At 40.7% G+C, this 19623-nt stretch overlaps 1 protein-coding gene across 2 annotated transcripts in view; it reads right to left on the bottom strand.

Annotated features, from left to right (window-relative positions):
- The window catches only part of waca (WW domain containing adaptor with coiled-coil a), a 29504-nt gene that overhangs the window by 9465 nt on the left and 416 nt on the right, over nucleotides 1-19623 (bottom strand). For both annotated transcript variants that reach the window (XM_084341006.1, XM_084341007.1), the window contains exons 2-7: nucleotides 19568-19598; nucleotides 18508-18700; nucleotides 8556-8647; nucleotides 5171-5286; nucleotides 4939-5054; nucleotides 1417-1665 (exon numbers count right to left, since the gene is read on the bottom strand). In XM_084341006.1, coding sequence (XP_084197132.1) covers nucleotides 1417-1665; nucleotides 4939-5054; nucleotides 5171-5286; nucleotides 8556-8647; nucleotides 18508-18700; nucleotides 19568-19598 — 797 coding nt within the window. The remainder of the gene's footprint in view (nucleotides 1-1416; nucleotides 1666-4938; nucleotides 5055-5170; nucleotides 5287-8555; nucleotides 8648-18507; nucleotides 18701-19567; nucleotides 19599-19623) is intronic.

Here is a 19623-nt window from a genome sequence, read left to right as displayed (position 1 = left end):
AAGAGCATAGCCGTATCAAGACTTTCAGATCGAGTATGGCGCTTCACAACCAACTTTGATCAAACTGTCTGAAATAGGCAGTGATGATAAACACTAAAACAAAATTGTGTTACTATACTGCCTATTTCTTGCCTGAAATTCTTTCACATATTTTAGCATACTGTTTAGCTGCAAGAGAGAGTATGGGGACCAGAACTGGCAGCCATACTGTTCCTGCATAGTGAATCTGAAGGCTGAACAAAGGAAAACCTCTGATCAAACCTTAAACTGGGGAGTGCTGGTCAAATATAAACCACAACCCTGTTCATGGTTGATTTCTCTCCTAATATGTTTTCAGTACCAACTGTAACTGTTAACTGGAACACCATATTGTTCTGTTAACAGCTGGCCGCCTTACTGTTTCCTGTTTCAAAACTGACTCAAAGGCAAAACCAAGCACTGTCACTACCTGATCTGAGTGGAGCATGTGCCAGTGCATCTGCAGTCTTAGACAGCTATGTACAGCTACACCACTTGGACTAACCACACATAGAACTTCAGTAAAACAGGCAATTTGTTAAGTTAGCTTATGATTACAATTACTAATGATTATATTAGATGGCGGAGCATAGCCCCCCACATAAGTGATATGTACCACCTACCTAAAAAATGTTGCAGACCAAGTACACCCATTCATGGAAACGGTATTCCCTAATGGCAATGGCCTCTTTCAGCAGGATAATCCCCCCTACCACATGGTTCAGGAATGGTTTGAGGAACACAAAAAGTTCAAGGTATTGACTTGGCCTCGAAATGCCGCAGATCTCAATCCAATTGAGCATCTGTGGGATGTGCTCCGATCCATGGAGGCCCCACTTTGCAACTTACAAGACTTAAAGGATCTGCCTCTAATGTCTTAGTGCCAGATACCAGGGCACACTTTCAGAGGTCTTGTGGAGGTCCATGCCTCAACAGGTTAGAGCTACCTTGGCAGCAAAAGGGTAACCTTCACAATATTGGCGGTGGTTATACTGTCATGGCTGATCTGTGTATGTAGTGCTGCCCTTTGAGTTGGAAAATATAACTAAGACTCAGACAGTCAAGATGCATGAGGTGCCACGTACAAGTTTAACACATAAGGAGCTCACCGCAAACAGCATGGCTAAAAGGAGCTAGTTTACTTCAACAGAAGTACTTGTTGAATGGTCAAACAGCATTTGAAACACCTGCACCTGTGCGTCCAACATTTTCTCATGGCGGCAAACTCAAGTGCAGGTCCCACAGCAGCAGGTCCAACACTGAGCAGGCACACCCTAAGCTGACAGCAATACATACCACATATAATTTCAACGTTTAGCCTTGTAACTAGTGCTCACCAAACACAAGTCACTGCATCTAGTTGAATGTAGACACCAGTTGGACGTGCATTTTTCTTACCTTCGTTGATTTTCGCCATGTCCACACTAGCATTGTTTAGCTGCAGGGCAGTCTGAAGTGCTGGGAGAAGCTGGCGAAGCAGAGTGGGGTCTTGAAGTAGTGGAGGGGTGGGGGACTGCAGAACTGGGGACACGGGCACCGTGGAGGCAGATGATCCAGGGGGCCCTGATGAGGGGTTCAAGCTCCCTGAGCCTGAGGATGATGACTGGGAAGCAAGGGTTGCTGCAGGCTTCTCCACCTGGGCTGACTCTGTGAAGGGAACAGGAAGGACAAGGTCAACAGAGGGACATGAAATTCTGTCACAAGACTAATCGCTGGATTCACATCCAATCAGGATGCAAAAACACAGGTTTTCCCATTCATTTTCATGAGGGTGGTCCCTCTTGGCTGTGGCGGTGCTGGCCGCTGGGGGATCAGGAAAACAAAAAAGCAGCCTGCAGCAACAAAAAAGTTGATGGCAACTCGACCTTAGGAGAAACATAGTCCCAAGATCATGTTGCGTGTCCAATACATAAGCTGCAGCATGAATGACTGAAACCATTGTGGATTGAAATGTATAGTGTCATGTGCATTCACTCAGTTTGGCATTGTGCACCAGTTTAAAAAACATCCGTGGATGCCGATGATCACTGTAGGACCGGCATGCTTAACCTACTGTGGCAGAAGCATGACGGAAGATCAGAGGCAGAGCAGAATGGTCAGTAGCTGACAACGGCAATCTGAATTTAAAATGCCACTTGTGTGTAATACATCTAACTGAAAATAAGAAAAGTCAATCAAGCCATGTAAACTAGGGTAGTAATGGTATGTGCATTTGCCAGAACCTTTCAGTACAGGACACTCGGTCTAGTAGGTCACTTCCTTGGTTTGGTATGCCCTGTGACCTTTAACAGACAGAGATTCCACAATAGCGCTGCAACGAAGTCTCACCTATACACTGCCTTTGTTAGTTCACACTGAATATATATAGTCGTGGTATAAAGTTTACATAGTCGTGGTCAAAAGTTTACATACACTTGTAAAGAACACGTACATCATGGCAGTCTTGAGTTGAAATTATTTCTACAACTGATTTTCTGTGATGGAATGAGTGGAACACATACTACTTTGTCTCATAGTTTTGTTCAACAATGAATTTATCATAAGTCTTCTGAAAATGTGACCAAATCTGTTGGGTCAAAAATATACATAGAGCAAACTGACAATCAATTTTGGTGATTGTAGAAAGTTATTTCAATCAAATGTAGTTCATAGCATGGCCTCTTAACTTCCTCTGAGTGATTATGATATGATAACTGTTGATGACTAATTTGGGCCCATTTAAATAGGACATTAGTCTCAGCCACAAACAGTAAAATGGGAAAGCCTGATCTGAAAGAGCGCATTGTTAATTTGAAGTAACCAAGCAGCGTTGTTGCGGAACCAAAAGAGACATGACGATACACATAACGTTGAGATGTGTGTTTGATGTTATTTTTGGCATGTTTTCCACCTGCAGACCTAAAATTGTCTCAGCAAACTGCTTACAATCATATGGATACTGTTACATTGTTTTGTGATTGAGAACCTAGCCCACCATGCATCGTGGAAAGCGACAGTTATGTTTTTTGCCTCTGTAACATTTATACAGACAGCAAAGCCAAATAAGGCTGCAGCACTCCGGCCTTGAAAAGGCAGGTGAAAGCAGCTTATTTCTAGTTCTTGCACAAATAGAAGAGAAATTGTGAAGTTGTAGAAGTACACCAGCTGCTATATATCGGACTCATGTAGTACTGTGGGTTTTCACTGGCAGTTACTTAACACAGCTCCTGAAAAGGGATGGGTACCAAAACCCGGTATTAAAAATGGGCCCCAAGTCTAAATTTAGAAATACTGTAGTATCAATTAGCTCCTTTATCGTTTCTGCTAACAGTATTGGAAAAAGTAAGGCATTTGACTATGATGGATTTTCACTATTCCCCATCCTGAACAGAGAACTCTGTGTCGGAGCCTGTCCTGTGCCACGGGCGGGTCTCACTGCCTGTCTGTCACTTAACACACACGCCGGCACAGACCGAGACGCAGAGATCCTGCTCCAACTGCTAATGGTGGAGAGCCAAATGTTCACAAGTGTGGTTATACTTCACAAGAATCGATGCAGAATTCATGAACGCATTGCTAAATGTTCAGCTGACTAATAGTGACGGTTATTTACCCATGTATGTATGTATATACTGCAGCGTGCAAGCGTTTTGTCACTTTTAACAGTAGCTATAGACATTTACATTAGCTTCTGCAGCAAATGAACAAGGGGTCCCTTCTATGACAGTGTCCTGTGAAAGTGTTGTTTGAGTGACAGAATGAGTTCTGGGAAATGGTGAGAAATAAGGTGATGTTGGGGACTGGCAGGTCATCGCATAATGATGAATGCGGTAAGAACACTTGAGTTGTATGCTCATATTTGTGTCTTTGTATGTTGTCCTTCTATATATCAAACACTCAACAGCATTGACGATGAAATGAAGAGTGAGTACAGTGGAAGTGGTTAATAGGTATTCAGAAACAGGTTCAAGAAGAGTGGCATGTATTCTGTGTTATCATTTGTAACTCAATAGAGGAGTAGCATTGCACAGTAAAAATATTCTGCATTGTTTTGTAGCAGAGGTGGTTGATTTTATTATGACAACAGAAGACAGCTGTACCTAAAGGAATCAGGTTAGGTGACTACTGTAATGCAATGCTGAGTACTTTCTGTCTGGCACTAGGGTTAGAGTCCTATGCATGTCCAAAGAACTTAAACTGGGAAAAAAACCTTGATGAAACCTACAAAGACCAGACACTATTCATTCCCTTCAATCCAGCTTAAAAACTGAATTTCGTGTATGACCGTGACAAAACAGAAACAAAAATCCATCAGTAACATTTTGCCTTGCAATTTTATGATGTGGTTAGCAGGTTGACAGGAGCTGTGGCTTTGCATTAATACCTCACCAACAGTATTATATTACAACCCATGATCAATGGTCCCGATTCTAGCCACAAAAAAACATGCTCAGTTATGTTATCTTAATGACAACAACAGGCAGTGATTTGATCAGCAGAAAACTGATTAAAATTCACTAACTCACACGCAATCATTTTATCTCCCGACTGTCAACACTCAGTGGCCAAGACTGTAATGGATCTGGTCCAGTGTGGTGGTTCATTCAGTTTAATCAACAGATTTGTTTTGGTGCAAAGACACAGTATGTTGCTCAAAGCCACATCAGCATGCAATGTTCGGTCGTTTGTAGTCTCAGTCTTTTGGTAAGAATTCCTTAGCATTCATCAGCCAACGGTCAGCTCAACAATAGTCAACACTGACCCAACCAATAACGATGTTCAAGCTCAAGGCTTTTAGTTAGACTTGTAGAAATGATGAGAAAGATGGATTACACTTAATATTTTGGGCCAGCCAAGCCAAGAAAAAAAATATGTAGACATGTGGTTCCTTATGATAAGTGGCAGCAGACCAATGAGTACAATATGTGTTGTAACACTTACTAGCAGCAGTAAAGCCAGGGGCTGCTGATGCCTGCATAGCCTCCCTTCTGTAGTCCCTGTCTTTGGGGAAACTGTTGACAACAGCAGTCTTTGTTGCCTCTTTTTGCCTGTGTTCTCTGTGAAACACAGATACAAGTATGATGCAAAAAGATGTTACCGACATATCCAACCTTTACATGACACTGATAAAATGAGTGCAGTCAAGTGGTTTGGATAAAGGGATTATAGTTACCTCTCCAGCCATTCTTTGGGCTTCTCCCACTGGGACACCTCTGTCCTGCAGTTGTAATAGTATTTCTTTCCTGAGGAGCTGATGTGCTCCGACCAGTCATCACCGGGTTCGTAAGGCTGAGATAGAGAGATCATATTAGGTATTTGAGGACAGCCAAACAGAAACCAGTTGTGTGTGAGTGTGTGTAGAGGAGATCTGATGCAAGCGCTTGTAATGTAACCTGAAATGTACAAGAGATATTGTGGATGGCAGATTATTATAGCTGAGCTGTTTTCACACAAGCTTTTTGTGTGGGAGGAAGGGCTTATTTCAGGTAACCACAGTGAAACAGTTTGCCATTTAAAAACATAAATTCTAGTGCGACTGTAATCCAGTGCCTCAATCACATTACAATGTTCCACTTTCATTGTGTTGTTTATATCAATATTGTAAAATGGTAAATATCCATTCCTATCCATTACTGAAGGAAAGGCCAACTGAAATAACTTCACAAAACCAGTGTCACTAAGCCTCCTCTATGGCAATACACACATTATTGAAACTGTCTGAGTGGATATTACATTGCAGCTAACGGAATGACTGTGTCACACACTTTACTGTCATACTGCATCTTGCTTTTCTTCTTGGTGGAGTGCTCAACAACAGGACTATACAGATTCAGTTTGTGTCTGTTTTAACATAAGCATTGTAATGTAACTTTGTTTTCTTTATCATTAAGATTACATTTTATGACTAAAAAAGAGAAGAACATAAAAACTGATTCAATTTTGGCTTAAGCATATAAAAACAGACCTTACATTAAAGGATGAGAAACAAACTTCAATCATGCTAGAGTGGTCCTTTTATCTGTTTTAATAATGAAAGCATTTTCAGTAATTGAAGAGGAAATTAAAAGACAACGATGTCATATTGTCATTCTGCCATAAAATGATTGAAGTTTTCAATGACGATATAATATACCACAGGGGTCGACAATATAAATGGCCCGGTGGCCCGGACGTACTTTTAAAACCGCCAGGGCCACCAGAACGCTCCAAGCACTGGCCCGGTGGGGCCAGCATGGATTAAAGTTCTCTGTCGCTACGACGGATTTCCGTCATTCAAACTTAATCAATGTAGATCGGAGGAGAACAGATGGCTGATGTTTATTGACAGATTGTCAAACTCTACAGCCAATTGTATCCTTAACAGCGTGTGCGCGCCTGACCAATGACAGTGTAGTGACCCACACAGGGCGGGATCTAAACACGGAGCGGCGCTAAAGTTTAGCTGCTTAGCTGGCAAGGACTCGTTGCGCTGCTACGTTATCAATTGAGTTTAGCCAGCACGAACTCGTCTGACACGGAGAGTCTCCTGTTGTGTGCTACATGTGTGAAATAACAACTATAGTCTGGACTTTGTCTGCAGTGTATCTGTGTAAACGGCTTCATTCAGCGTCTCTCCCTCCCCTCTGGCACCGTGAGTTACCATGGTTACAGGAACGCCCTGAAACTTTATAATGATGATCAATAAGAAGTTTTTGGTTAGTTTGACTGTACAGAATCATGAATGTAGCCTGATTGTAGCTCAATGCTTAGATCTTGTATTATAACATATAGAACAAAGCCTCAGAGCTTCTTTGATTATTAACAGTATGTTAGTGATGACAGAAAGTGATAACTCGCCATCAGACTGACAAGGCTGCAAAAGTTGCTGTTTGTATGATGTACTTTTCTGTTAAACGATAAGAAAAGGTACAGATTGATTTCATAGATTAAAAATTACATTGAAAAGACAAAAAACATTTTAAGTGTGAATAGAACAGCTGTTCAGATCATCCTCTGTAAAACACTGTTGGTCAAATATTTAAACTTGATGTCTGCATTAGAGAACATGGTGTGGGGTGAGGCTGTAAATCAGGGGTGGGGAACCTTTTAATTATTGCGGGCCATTTAATTTTTCATACCATCCCTCAGGGGCCATTATTTTTTTTTATTAGGTAAGCAGCTCACAACATATTTTTATGGCTTTTTTTACTTAATTGCAATAACATAAATATCATGACCATTTATTAATGTTTTAGCCACTTTTATCCATCTCAGTGTATCTTATTGTTTTAATCCAATTAATGTTTTAATAATCTGTTCCTGTTGGTTTTATATTCACTGATGTTTAGTACTTTAAGCAGTAGATAACCTTATAATGTACCTCAGCCCTATAAATGTCATATATCAGCTTTTAAATCACATTTCCACTTAACAATTTCACCTCAGATTGATAGTAGACAACCTTATAATGTAGGCTACCTCAAATCATTTCAGAGCATTCTGATGTGATATTAAAAAATACAGCTATCTGAAAAGTCCAACATTAACTTCTTGTTAATTGTACTACTCTTTGTGAGTCTGCAATTGCCCCTCTGGGACACATAAGCTTTAAATCACTTGAAAATGACAGATCTGAGTTGTCTCATATAAGGTACTAAATTAGCTACTGACCACGAAGCTAGCCTGCGTCATGTTGTCCTGGTCCGCTCGCGGTTTGGATAAAACTGCTTGCTGGCCAGTCAAACTACGTCCGAGAGCGGCAACTTTCTCTCTACAAGGCATCCAGTTTAGCATGTTTCGCGCTGTAACGACGCTCAAGGTTTGCCTTTTTCATCACGGGCCAGCGCGTCCCTACACACCAGGCACACGGGCTAGCCTCTCACTTCCACAAAGAAGAATTCATAAGTCCATTTGTCTTGGAAAGAGCGACACTTTTCTTCTTTTAGTAACCATGTTCCGTTTTAGACAACGCTAGTCTCTTCTCGTTGTTGTCACCTGTCAATCACTAAGGACACGATGCGATGACAGTTACGCTGATGTTGTGTTCAATGACCTTGATCGTGGCCCGGAAAGACAGACACCAGCCCCTGGGGCATTTAATTGCACATTTGAAATAAGTTTTACTGAATTAATTGTTTGTGGGTGTACTTATGGATTGCCTCACAGGCCAGACCAAACAGTCTCGTGGGCCGTATACGGCCCGGAGGCCGGAGGTTCCCCATCCCTACTGTAAATCTTATCTTATTTTTTTTAGCATATGTCAAGTAAAATGCCCTGTAACATGGAGGGGGGCGCAAAAATCAACCAACTGAGGAGGAGATGGAGGAAGAACTGATTGTGCTTGAGTAATGCAGCACTGGGCCAGTGGCAAATTTCCCTTATTGTCTACCCCTGTACCATTTTCCAAGCAGTTATAAATGTTTGTCAAAGTGGTGGTATGTTTCAGGTGTTTTATCTTTGCATCAAGAGTACACAAAACAATCTAAAAAAACATCAAAGCTGTGAAACTACAACCAAAAAACAATCATGCTGTGGTCCTGGAAAGATGATTACTAGTCCATGATTAAGGCAAAACTTACTGTGTCTGAGGTCTTGCTGGGGTTAGAATGTGAGTTGGAGCTATGAAGGGAACTGTGGTTGTGAGAATTTTCTTGTGGAGAATAACTGGTCCCTGCAACAAAACACAGAGAGGGAAGAAGACACTATTAGTAACAGCTGATAACAAGACACTCCCAAGCTTACAGACACAAGTGTGAATAGCCTGGCTAAGACTGACGAGATAATGCACACACCAGCCTGAGATCACAAATTCTCACTGTTGTGTTGCCTCACAAAAATGTGAAGGAAAACAGGTGGTCGAATAATGAATTGAGTTTTTAGACGTGTGATCAGCAACAATAAATATTCCTGTTGGTAAAATATGCTGACAACAACAAATAATACTGCAACCCCCTTTTTAAAAGTGATGCATAACTTTCTAACACTGTATACAGACTGTGTGATAACAACCATCTTGCAGATGGTACAATACCAATTTTGAGGCATGTCAGATGGTGCAAAGAATGCCTGATGAATCAGAGCGCCACAATGTAAATAGAAACATAAAAGAAATGCAAGCAGAAACGCTTCATCAACTCACATCAGTCATCTGCGCTGCTCTCATTTTATAAATGTAGAAAAATGATAAACAAGCTTTGGTCATAGCACTGGCACTTTATACATGGGAGAAAAGGGCGAGATGGTGGCGACCACCATTTTGGCTTGACGACCAAAGATTTTACCACGTTCTCACAGGAGGTGAAAAGAAATTCATAGTGCAGTCAATTGTAAGTATGCAGTCAACATTTTTTCCACATATGTGTAAAAAAGTCGGACATTTGGCACTCTATTTTGGAAGAGCTACTTAAAGAAATATTTCGCCACCAGAGAGCTGGCCCTTGCAGAAAATTGTCAACGCAGTAAAAGGTAAAAGTATTTTTTCAAATTGACCAGAGAAAACAGGGAAAAAGGGCTGTGGTATTACCTTTTGCTCAAAAGGTAGAAAACCTGCAACGACTACAATGCACTGCACTGCACAGGTACAATAAACACACCAGCTTGATGGGTGATGTACCGCGAGTTGGATGGAACTTTGTTTTGGCTCATTGTCCGTTCACAAAAAGAAAACAGTAAGGTGGCCAGCTGGTAACAAACAATATTGTATTACAGCTAAACAGTACAACAAAATTTGTTTCTGAAAACGTCTTAGGCAAGAAATGGAACAGGATGGTGGTTCATAACTCATCATCACTGCCTACTGTTGTTTTCACAATATATACAATAACAATATAACAACCACTTAAGGTTTACAATCTTTCTCGGTTGCAGCTAATAGTACGCAAAAAAATGTTCCGAAAACATTTAAGGCGAGAAATAGATAGTGTAGTAACTTAATCTTGGTAGATGGTTTATCAGCAACGCCTAGTTTAGACAGTTTGAATGGAGACGCCCCTCGATTGATCCAAGAGAGCAAGAGGTGTGTCTCCCTCTCTCGATCTGACAACACTCTTTGTGTCCGTTTTTTGTGTGTGTTCCATTTTGTGTCCCAAAATGTAGAACAACAATATGTAGTCATACAACAGTCCTAAAATCAGCCAGATGCCAACGACAAAAGATGTTAAAGGATGCCCCTTTAATACCCACTCATGATACTATCACCAGTTAACCAGTTTACCCGTGGAACGTTCCAAACAGGTTATTTTTTAATCATTACACAACTTTCCCGGTCTTTTGTTGCCTCTGTCCCAACTTATTTAAAACATGCTGCAGGCATTAAATTCAGAATACACATATATTTACAAAAAAACAATGAAGTTGATGAGCAAAAACATTGAATATAATGTATTCAATAAAACATTATGTCAAAAAGGATTAGAAAATAATTATTTCTGTTTATATTTTATACAGCGTCCTAACATTTTTGGAATCTGGGTTGTAATAGTAAGTAGAGGTCGACCGATTAATCGTGCCAATAGGACCTTGTACAAACTATTGTTATAAGCTGAACTTAACTCCGATGGCTGCACAGCCTCCACCAACCATGTGGGAGTACGTCATTATTTTTGCATGGAGGATACGCTGAGTCGATCCTCATCATTTGAGGGCCACTTCTGCTGGATATATCTAAATCCTCTTAGTCACCCTGTCCCTCTTAATCTAAAGTAAACAAATTGACAGGTAACTACTGCATGGTAAAGTTAGAAATGCAGACTAACGTTACATCAGAGATATTTTTATCAGTAATTCTCCACTCCATGAAATACCTTCCACGCATTAATCGGGCGATAGGGTTAGAAAATATGGGCTAACGTTAAACCTTTGCAGTCCAGCTGATTTTATCGGAGGCTAACAAGTGTGGCATTCAAGTCATATGTAGTCTTGCATTGCCAGACCTCTCTTATCTTACCCGTTTACAGTTTATCTAGTCTCGAATATACAACGCAACACCATCACCTTGTCCACGATAGCAACAGGGCACTGAAGGCAGCCAGGCAGGCAGTACGTACGTAACACTACGTTACTTAATACTGTACCACTACCAATGTGGCATTCTTGCTTCCAAATAATCCAGCCACGTACCTATCGATCCATTCATGAAATGAAATCGCACACTTTAGGATCCTCCTTACCCTGGGAATATGCACAAACATTAATGGTTTGTAAGAGTGGCATTTAACAATGTAAGGGGACGTGCAACAGAAGTAATCCTGGCCAGTTCAGCCACAGAACAGCTCATCCTATATTGTAAATGGAACAGATTCCAATGATGTAATCCACTAAATCACATTTCCAGATCTTGATATCAAACAGACAGCTACTGCTAGCTTTTCAACTTGAATGAAAGACTGTCCTGCACATCTCTAAAGTTACTCTGTTTTACAAATGTTACAAAGCCCGAATTTCACTAACTTATCACCGAGAGAGTGGGAGGGACTGGGGGAGAGAGAGAGGGCCCTGTTCAGTTCAACAATTCTAATAAAGTGAATACTTTTCTAACAGCTTATGATGCATTTTTACTCCCCACCAGAATGTACAGTGAAATCATTCAACCATTGAATTGAATAATGTGTGTCAAAAGACATCTATTGTTTTCTATGTAAGCCTGCACACTGGTGGCATCTTTAAGCACGCTAACACGTCAGAATACACCATAGTCTTATTTTTAATACATGCCACCCCTCAAGAAAAGGAGCATCTGCTTTCCGAATCAGCACATTTGGGCTACTGTACTCCAAGATTACTAATGTCTGTATGGCTTGTCTAGTACTGTGCCTATAAAAAGTCAACACCGCCTTGGATGTTTTCCCCTCTTATTGTTTTTATAAATGGAATTATGGTCGATGTAATTTGACTTTTTTGACAAGAATTTACAAAAAAACTAATGTCAAAGTGAAAACCAATTTCTACAAAGTAATGTTAACTAATTGAAAATATGTATGTAAAATAAGTGATTGCATAGGTATTCATCCCCTTCAAGTCAGTATTTAGTAGATGCACTTTTGGCCACAATCATAGCACCAAGTCTGTGTGGATAGGTCTCAATCAGGCTTGCACATCTTGACACTGCACTTTTACACCATTCTTCTTCTGCTCAAGCTCTGTCAGGTTGCACAGGGATCGGGCATGAACAGCCTTTTTCCAAGTCCAGCCACAAATTTTCCTATTGGATTGAGGTCTGGGCTTTCACTCGGCCACTCCAGAAAATTCACCCTGCTGTCTTTAAACCATTTCTGTGTAGCTTTCGCTGTATGCTTCGGGTCATTGTCTTGCTGGAAAAATAATCTTCACCCAAGTCGTAGTTCTCTTGCAGACTCAATCAGGTTGTCCCTATGCTGTTTTCCCTATATTTTTCTGCATTCATGTTAATCTTTATCTTGACAAGCCTTCCAGGGCCTGCTGCAGAGAAGCATCCCCACAGGACGATGCTACTGCCACCCTTAGCTTCATGGTGGGGATGGTGTGTTAGTGGTGATATGTAGCATTTGGTGTCCTCCAAACACTGCATCAAGTCTGATGGACAAAAAAAATCTCCACTTTGGTCTCATCAGACCACAGAACTTACTTCCAGTAGACTTTGGAGTCTCTCACAAGCCTTTGGGTGAACTCTAGTCAAGATTTAATACAGCTTTCTCTTTGCCACTCACCCATAAAGCTTTGACTGGTGAAGAATCTGGGCAACAGTTGTTGTATGCAGAGTCTCTCCCATCTCACTTGCTGAAGCTTTTAGCTCCTTCAGAGTAGTCATGGTTGTCTTAGTGGCCTCCCTCACTAGTCTCCTCCTTGCATGGGCACTCAGTTTGTGAGGACAGCCTGCTCTGGGCAGATTTACACCTGTCATATTCCTTCAATTTCTTAATGATGGATTTTAACTGAACTGCGGGGGATGTTCAGTGACTTGGAAATGCTTTTGTATCCATCCCGACTTATACTTTTCAATAACCTTTTCACAGAGTTGCTTGGAGTGTTCTTTTTTCTTCATGGTGTAACTGTAGCCAGGATTACTGATTAACCAGTAACCGGACCTTCCAGACACAGGTGTCTTTATACTACAATCAATTGGGAAACATTCACTGCACTCAGGTGATCACCATTTCACTAATTGTGAGACGACTAGCACCAATTGGCTGGACCTCTGTTGAATTAGGTCAGTCACCTTAAAGGGGGTGAATATAATGCAATCACTTATTTTACATCACATATTTTAACTAATTGACATTACTTTGTAGAAATCTGTATTCACTTTGACATTGAAGGGTTTTATTTGTAAATTCTTGTCAAAAAAGTCAAATTACATTGACCTCGATTCCATTTATAAAAGCAATAAATGGGAAACATCCAAGGGAGTGTTGACTTTTTATAGGCACTGTATGTGCTGTAAGCATCAACTGACATGTCAAATGATGCAATGCTATACTACGCAATAGATGTGTGCTGCTCTGCACTTCATAATGTTTCTCATTTCTTTGAAAATCAGAGAGCTTCATCTTCAGACACCTTATGTGCTTTAATTGCTTCAAGGTTAATAACGGGATTCAAAGTAACAATAAGTTAAGTATTTGATAATAACTAATACTAGTGTATCCACCCAGTGTCGATGTTTACTCTTCCTGACCATCGCACCAACTTGTGTAGCTTCCCTGCTTAGCCTGGCTGGTACGCAGTCCCCCTCCAAAGGCCTTATTAGACTCCTGAACGGACATGTTCACGGACAGCTGCGGACAAGTAGCTGTTCTGTTTACACATATTTTCCAGGATGGAGGATGCATTCCACAGGTTGTGGTGGCATAGTGGTTGCAACAAATTGGAGGTATACAGAGCCAACCACAATTGAAAAAGAACAGGAAAAAACGCCATGTTGCTATGCTACTAGCATGCTGCTCTTACAAGTGATTGTCCACAATGACAGATTACAACCAGGATATACACAAGACCAAATTGAGTAAACACAAGTGAAACAAAGTTACACGAAGAATGGTCTGTTGTGTTCCCCATGATGCTAATGACGTGTCCTATTCTGCCTCTTTTCAACATGTCATGCCATCACCATAGTAGTGCTTGCAGGGTTCCCCCCAGAAAACTTGCTAAGCCCGGTGGTAGGGTGGCCCACCAGCGGCCCACCGGTGCCCAAGCATGTTTTTTTGTGTCAGGGGCCTGACCCTGACCACTGACTGATGGCAGGGCCCTATAGGTTACAGATTCATTAATGGAGTAGTAGAATTTAGAAGGAGTGATTCCATAAGGCTTTAAGATCAATGTTAAAAGTTGACTGGAAATTTGAAAATATTATCATTATCATGTGTTATTATAAGACATTTATGTAACAACAGGTCTTACAGATTACACTCTTGAAATGCTGTTCAACCAACCACAAAAATAAATAAATAATAAAAATACTATTTAGATAAATAATATCAACTGTCTGCACTAAAAACTAAAAAACAACTGCCTGGTGTCTCCAGAGATTTTCATTTTTTTTCCTCAGAGATTTTTACAATCTGGAGTCACATGAACATGACTACGCGTCTGTTTCCGGTCAGTCGTCATGGAAACGTGACAATCACGGATCTACCAAAGATACTCTGTAATCTACTGTTTGGACCAGAAAAAACAAACGTGTGTAAACGCGAACCGTACGAGCTGAAAAATGAAACGCTGGGTCATTTTCACATCTGGTGAAAGCACCTTGGCTCACAGAAGTCCGGAGCTCTGACGCTGCAGGGGACGACGTGCTAACAGCTAACAGCCGCTGCAGCGGCCCGCCAGGCTTATAATACACTGGGGGAAACCCTGGCTTGTAATTTAGCATGCTGGTCCTACAGTGATTGTCCACATTTACAGATGAAACAAATAAATAAAACAATTAAAAACATTTACTTCCAGTGAATTACCAGGATGCGAAGCCATTCAGCACGGTGTGTCTTAAACTAGTACAAAAGGCCAAATTGAGGAAATACACGTTTAACATCACGTTACACTCCATTGTGTTTTTGGTCATTCATGCTGCTGGTCTCATTGCCACATTGCGTGATTAGCCACTGCAACATGACTTGTTGGTTGCATTCTTTCCAAAGTTGATTCAGTTTAAACTTTTCCATGGCAGCCAGCAGTTTTTTTTTCCAGCACCCCTGCAGTCAACACTGCCACAGGCTAAACACACTACTCCCCTTTACAATCGATAACCCCATTCGCACTGCCCTTTCAAGGCGGAAGTCTTGCTCCGATATTTCGCTAGCCATCTGTGTAAAAGTTACAGAGACGGAATGGGGGGACAGTTTGGTTCCGCCTCTGATCCACCACTGGATGTAGTAACAGAGCCACAACAGAGGTGAAACAGCATCTGTGTGAATGGAAATGCTGGCAGCGTGGGACAGGGGTGTGTCGGTCTGATGGTGTTCATAGTCTAATCAAATCAATTTTATTTATATAGCCCAAAATTACAATCACATTGCCTCAGTGGGCTTTTCAATCTGTACAGTGTATGACATCCTCTGTCCTTAAACCCTCGATTAGAGTGAGGAACAACTTGCCATAGTCTGACAGTTAATCAGATCCTTCACTCATCAAATGAAAGAGAAATGTCCCACACTTTACCCACAAGGCAATGCTACAAGACCAAACAAAAGTAATGTGGTAGCAGATAGTGGCTTGAGGGGGGGAAAAAAAAAATTATATGTGGAAAAGTGGCTGTCATCCTGTCTGTCTTAACAACTCGTGGACACATTTCTGCCCGAAAAACAGCATCTTTTCCTGTTAGTGAGAGCCAGGCGGCTCCCGCAGCTGAATGGCGAAAATCACTGCGATGGTCAGCCCTCACGACAGAGACTTCAGTGAACTTTCCCTCAGAAAACAGCATCCCTTCTTGCAAGTGAGAGCCAGACATGGTCTGCTTTACAGATGGCGATTATGGGATGTAATTTAGAGCAAAAAAAACTTTGTCACTTTCCATGGTGGGTCAGGATTTCAATTGCAACGCATTAAAACAGCATCCATATGATTATTAACAGTGAGCGGATACATGTTTAGATTAACAGGTGGGAACCGGGGGAAACACGGAAAGAAAAAAAACAACAACACAGATCTCAACGTTTTGATGTGTACCGTCAAGCATCTTTTGGTTCCACAAAGACGGCATGCTGAATGAAATGACACTGGAGCGGCTTTAAGCTGGCACCGCTTCATTCAGCGTGACCAAAGGCGGCGTGAAGGCGAGCCTTTGCTGCGCCAATCATGCAGAATCTTTGTGAAAATGGCTAATGGGAGGACTGGTGTTTTCGCCCCAACGTCTGATTTGGTGAATGAGGCCTTAGCCTCTCCCTTCTCTATGGCTTCTGGCTTGTTATGGACTAGCGCTGTGGTTCGCTAGCATTAAACAAACCCTTTCAAATCCCTTTTGAAACATCATTTTAGTTTTCAAAATTTGCAAGTAACTAAAGTTATAAACAACTAATATTAGAAAGACTCCATCAATATCTGTAATATAACACAAATATTCCATTTGGAGTAGTAGCTTTAAATGTTAACAACGTATAGCCATAAACTGAACTAAGGTGAGCAGCAATGGCTGACATGAAGTGATCCGCTAAATCTTTTCAACCTGCAATATGGCAGAACTCCTCAACAAGCTCACACGCATTTGACACATAACTTGTGCTTATGACACAGATGTTACGCTTGTCTACACATCAATCAGACACAGGGCAACATAAGTATTTATTTGGGGTTGTGTTTGTGGCCACCTGATATACCTAAATCCAATATTAGTTCTCTTTTAGGCTTCACCAACTACTGAACTACAAAATTTTTAGCTGGGTCCTAAGCTACGAAATAGTAGGTAGTGTAGAGTGGGTATATCAGAGCTTGGCTTGTGAGAATAACTGCCTACTGCGGCTCGAAACAGGACTAATGACAGGGGTGAAACTGAATCAACACAGTAAAGCTGAGGGCCAGAAAAACAAAACGATGTGCTGGATGACGCAGAAGCGCTCCATAGAACTGAGGAGGACTTTCACCTTTCACCTCACAAGTAGTCATTTTATCTAATGTCTATTTTCTGCTTTTCTGCAGATGCTATCAATAGGTTATATTCATCAGGTGTTGAAATAATGTAAAAACATTTTGCTGTTTTAATTTTGCTACATTCAATCTAAATGTTGTTTTATTCTACCAATTATCCTTTCTTGTATTATAACCTCTTGAACTGCACTGTTTTGACACATCTTAGCAGACCTCAGAAACTTGGTTTGATGCCGTCTTCACTGAAAAGCCCTCAGATTAAAAGGTGGTGGGTCTACCACTTATTGGATACACATATTACAGGAAGACTACTGAAATGATGAAAGCTCTTACTTTGTTATTGTGTTTGTTTTTATTTATCAGTGTTTAAAAGCTTAGACACCACTTCAGTGTCAACTATTTCTGGACAAAATGCAACACCACACCTTTTAAAATGTAGACACAAATTCCAGTGACTCTGTGTTCCTTACATTTCTAACTCTTGATCTACAAAGTAACCCACAGCAACAGCTCTAGCCAGCTTCTCCGTCAATGGGGGAGACTATGATATTGTATATTATATATAAGTTGTTTTGAAGTCATCTTGTCTGTAGACAGATGTTGCACACAAAGCAGTGGTTGCTGCAGTTTAACATTAGTCCTACAAATGTTTCAGCAATACATCCCTTTGAAAAACTGGCTGCTCAAATCAGTATTTTTTCAAAACTTAAACTCACCACACTACTGTCATGTTTAGCCAAGCTTAGCCATACATCGCAATAAAGCTTTCTCATACACCATAATTCTAACAAATGCATGGATCATTCTGTTTGCTTGCCAGTGAGTCAAAATTGTAAAGATGGTTTTCTTTTATGTTTGTGTTATCGTGGAAGAAAACACTACTACTACAAAACCATGTCTGAAACCAGATTGAAACCTTTAAGCCCCATATTCAACTTTCCAATGCTGAAAATCTACTTTTTAAACCTTGAAGAATAGTACTCCTGACATATTGTCAGTGACATTGATCAGCTACTGCACAATTTCAAACATAAACCCTTAACAAGGTATAAAAACACTTCCTCACAGAATATTTCCTTCAACACTAGAATGCTTGGTTAAATGCGTGCATTCTCAAAACATCTTGGTTTGTGGTTACCATTACAGAAACTACAATGTTCCACTCATTACAGACATCTGAAGTTACTCAACTTAATAAAACGATTCTTGCGTACACTGAAATGTAGCTGGTTGCTTCTGAAGTTAAACAATATATCTATTTTATACTTGTTTGATCCAAAACTACAACAGTTGAAATACCGCCTAACAAAACAGCATAAAGCTGTACTTGCATCTGAGAGTTAAAAGAATATATATATAGCTGCAAAGTCTCAATGTTTAATTCTACAGGTTTATGTAACCACGTTATCTGAAGCCCAAAGTTGGCAATTTGTTTTTAAATCTAAACCCATTATGTTCTCAAAAACCACTGCGTCTCACCTCCATCCCTGTCCCTGGCCCGGTGTGTGTGTACAGCCTTTGCTCTGCTGTGGCCTGTGCTGTCGATGTGTTTGTTTTCAGGGCTGTCAGACCTCCGGAGCATTTTGCAGGGAGGAGTGACATCTGAGGAGTCTCGCATCTTTTCATGCCTGTGGTCCCCTCCTGGATGGCTCTTGGATGAGTATTTGAGAGTCTGTGGACACAAATTTAACCCCTCATTACTATCTATTATCTTATGCATACAATGAGTTCATCCTTTGATCATCATTAGAAAGTCTGTCAAACCAGCATTACCTTCTTGTTTAAGATCAGGTTTGACTGTTTAAAGTATGTCAGATTACTTGTGCATCAAGGTTTTAATATTTCAGAAATTAATTTGCAGAGCTAATCTCTATTCATGGAGCTAATTATTTATTATTTAAAACCAGCAGATGTACCTCTGTCAATTCTTTCTAATTCAACGTTACTAAGTGGCCATATTAGTCATGTTGGTATGGTGTTCAATTTCTTACTTGGTAGCAATATTTTTTTATGAACACTGACAAATCTATCATTTCTAATAATGACAAAGTAAACAGCAAAATTTATCAGACAAACAAGTATTTGCCTTCGTTCGGGTTTATGACTATGTATTCAATTTAACTGACAACACGTTGTTTTTACCGTTATATATTTCGAGCACTTTGATGTTTCGAGAGCTTAGCTAGCTATATCCTTAAAATGACAGATTGCGGTCAGGCCCTAATCGGACTGCTAGCAAGCAAGCTAACAGTAACAGGCTACCATTAGCTTGGAGCTGTAATAAAACTCGCCTGTATCTTCTCCCAAACGGCTGACTTCGACGAATACATTCCGTCTATGTTGTCCTTGTCTGACAATATTTACGTTAGGAAACATTTGCAACGCCCAGACCGCAATTTCTATCAAAATCATTTACTTTTCACGTTATTTTCGGCACTGACTGGGGCCTGTTTTGCTCGTCAGAAGCCTGAACTGGAGTGTCCATTTTAATCTTATTTGCTGCTAGCAAGCTAGCAGACTACGGTTCGCTAACAAGTACCTGATAGGGCTGAGAATCTCTTCGGTCGCACCTGCAAATATAAAGAAAACTGGTGT

This window comes from Pagrus pagrus, assembly GCF_965226575.1.
Source record: "Pagrus pagrus genome assembly, chromosome: 20".
In the NCBI taxonomy this organism is placed as follows: domain Eukaryota; kingdom Metazoa; phylum Chordata; class Actinopteri; order Spariformes; family Sparidae; genus Pagrus; species Pagrus pagrus.
Note: the sequence above shows the minus strand (reverse complement) of the source record. Positions and strands in the feature narration are given on the sequence as shown.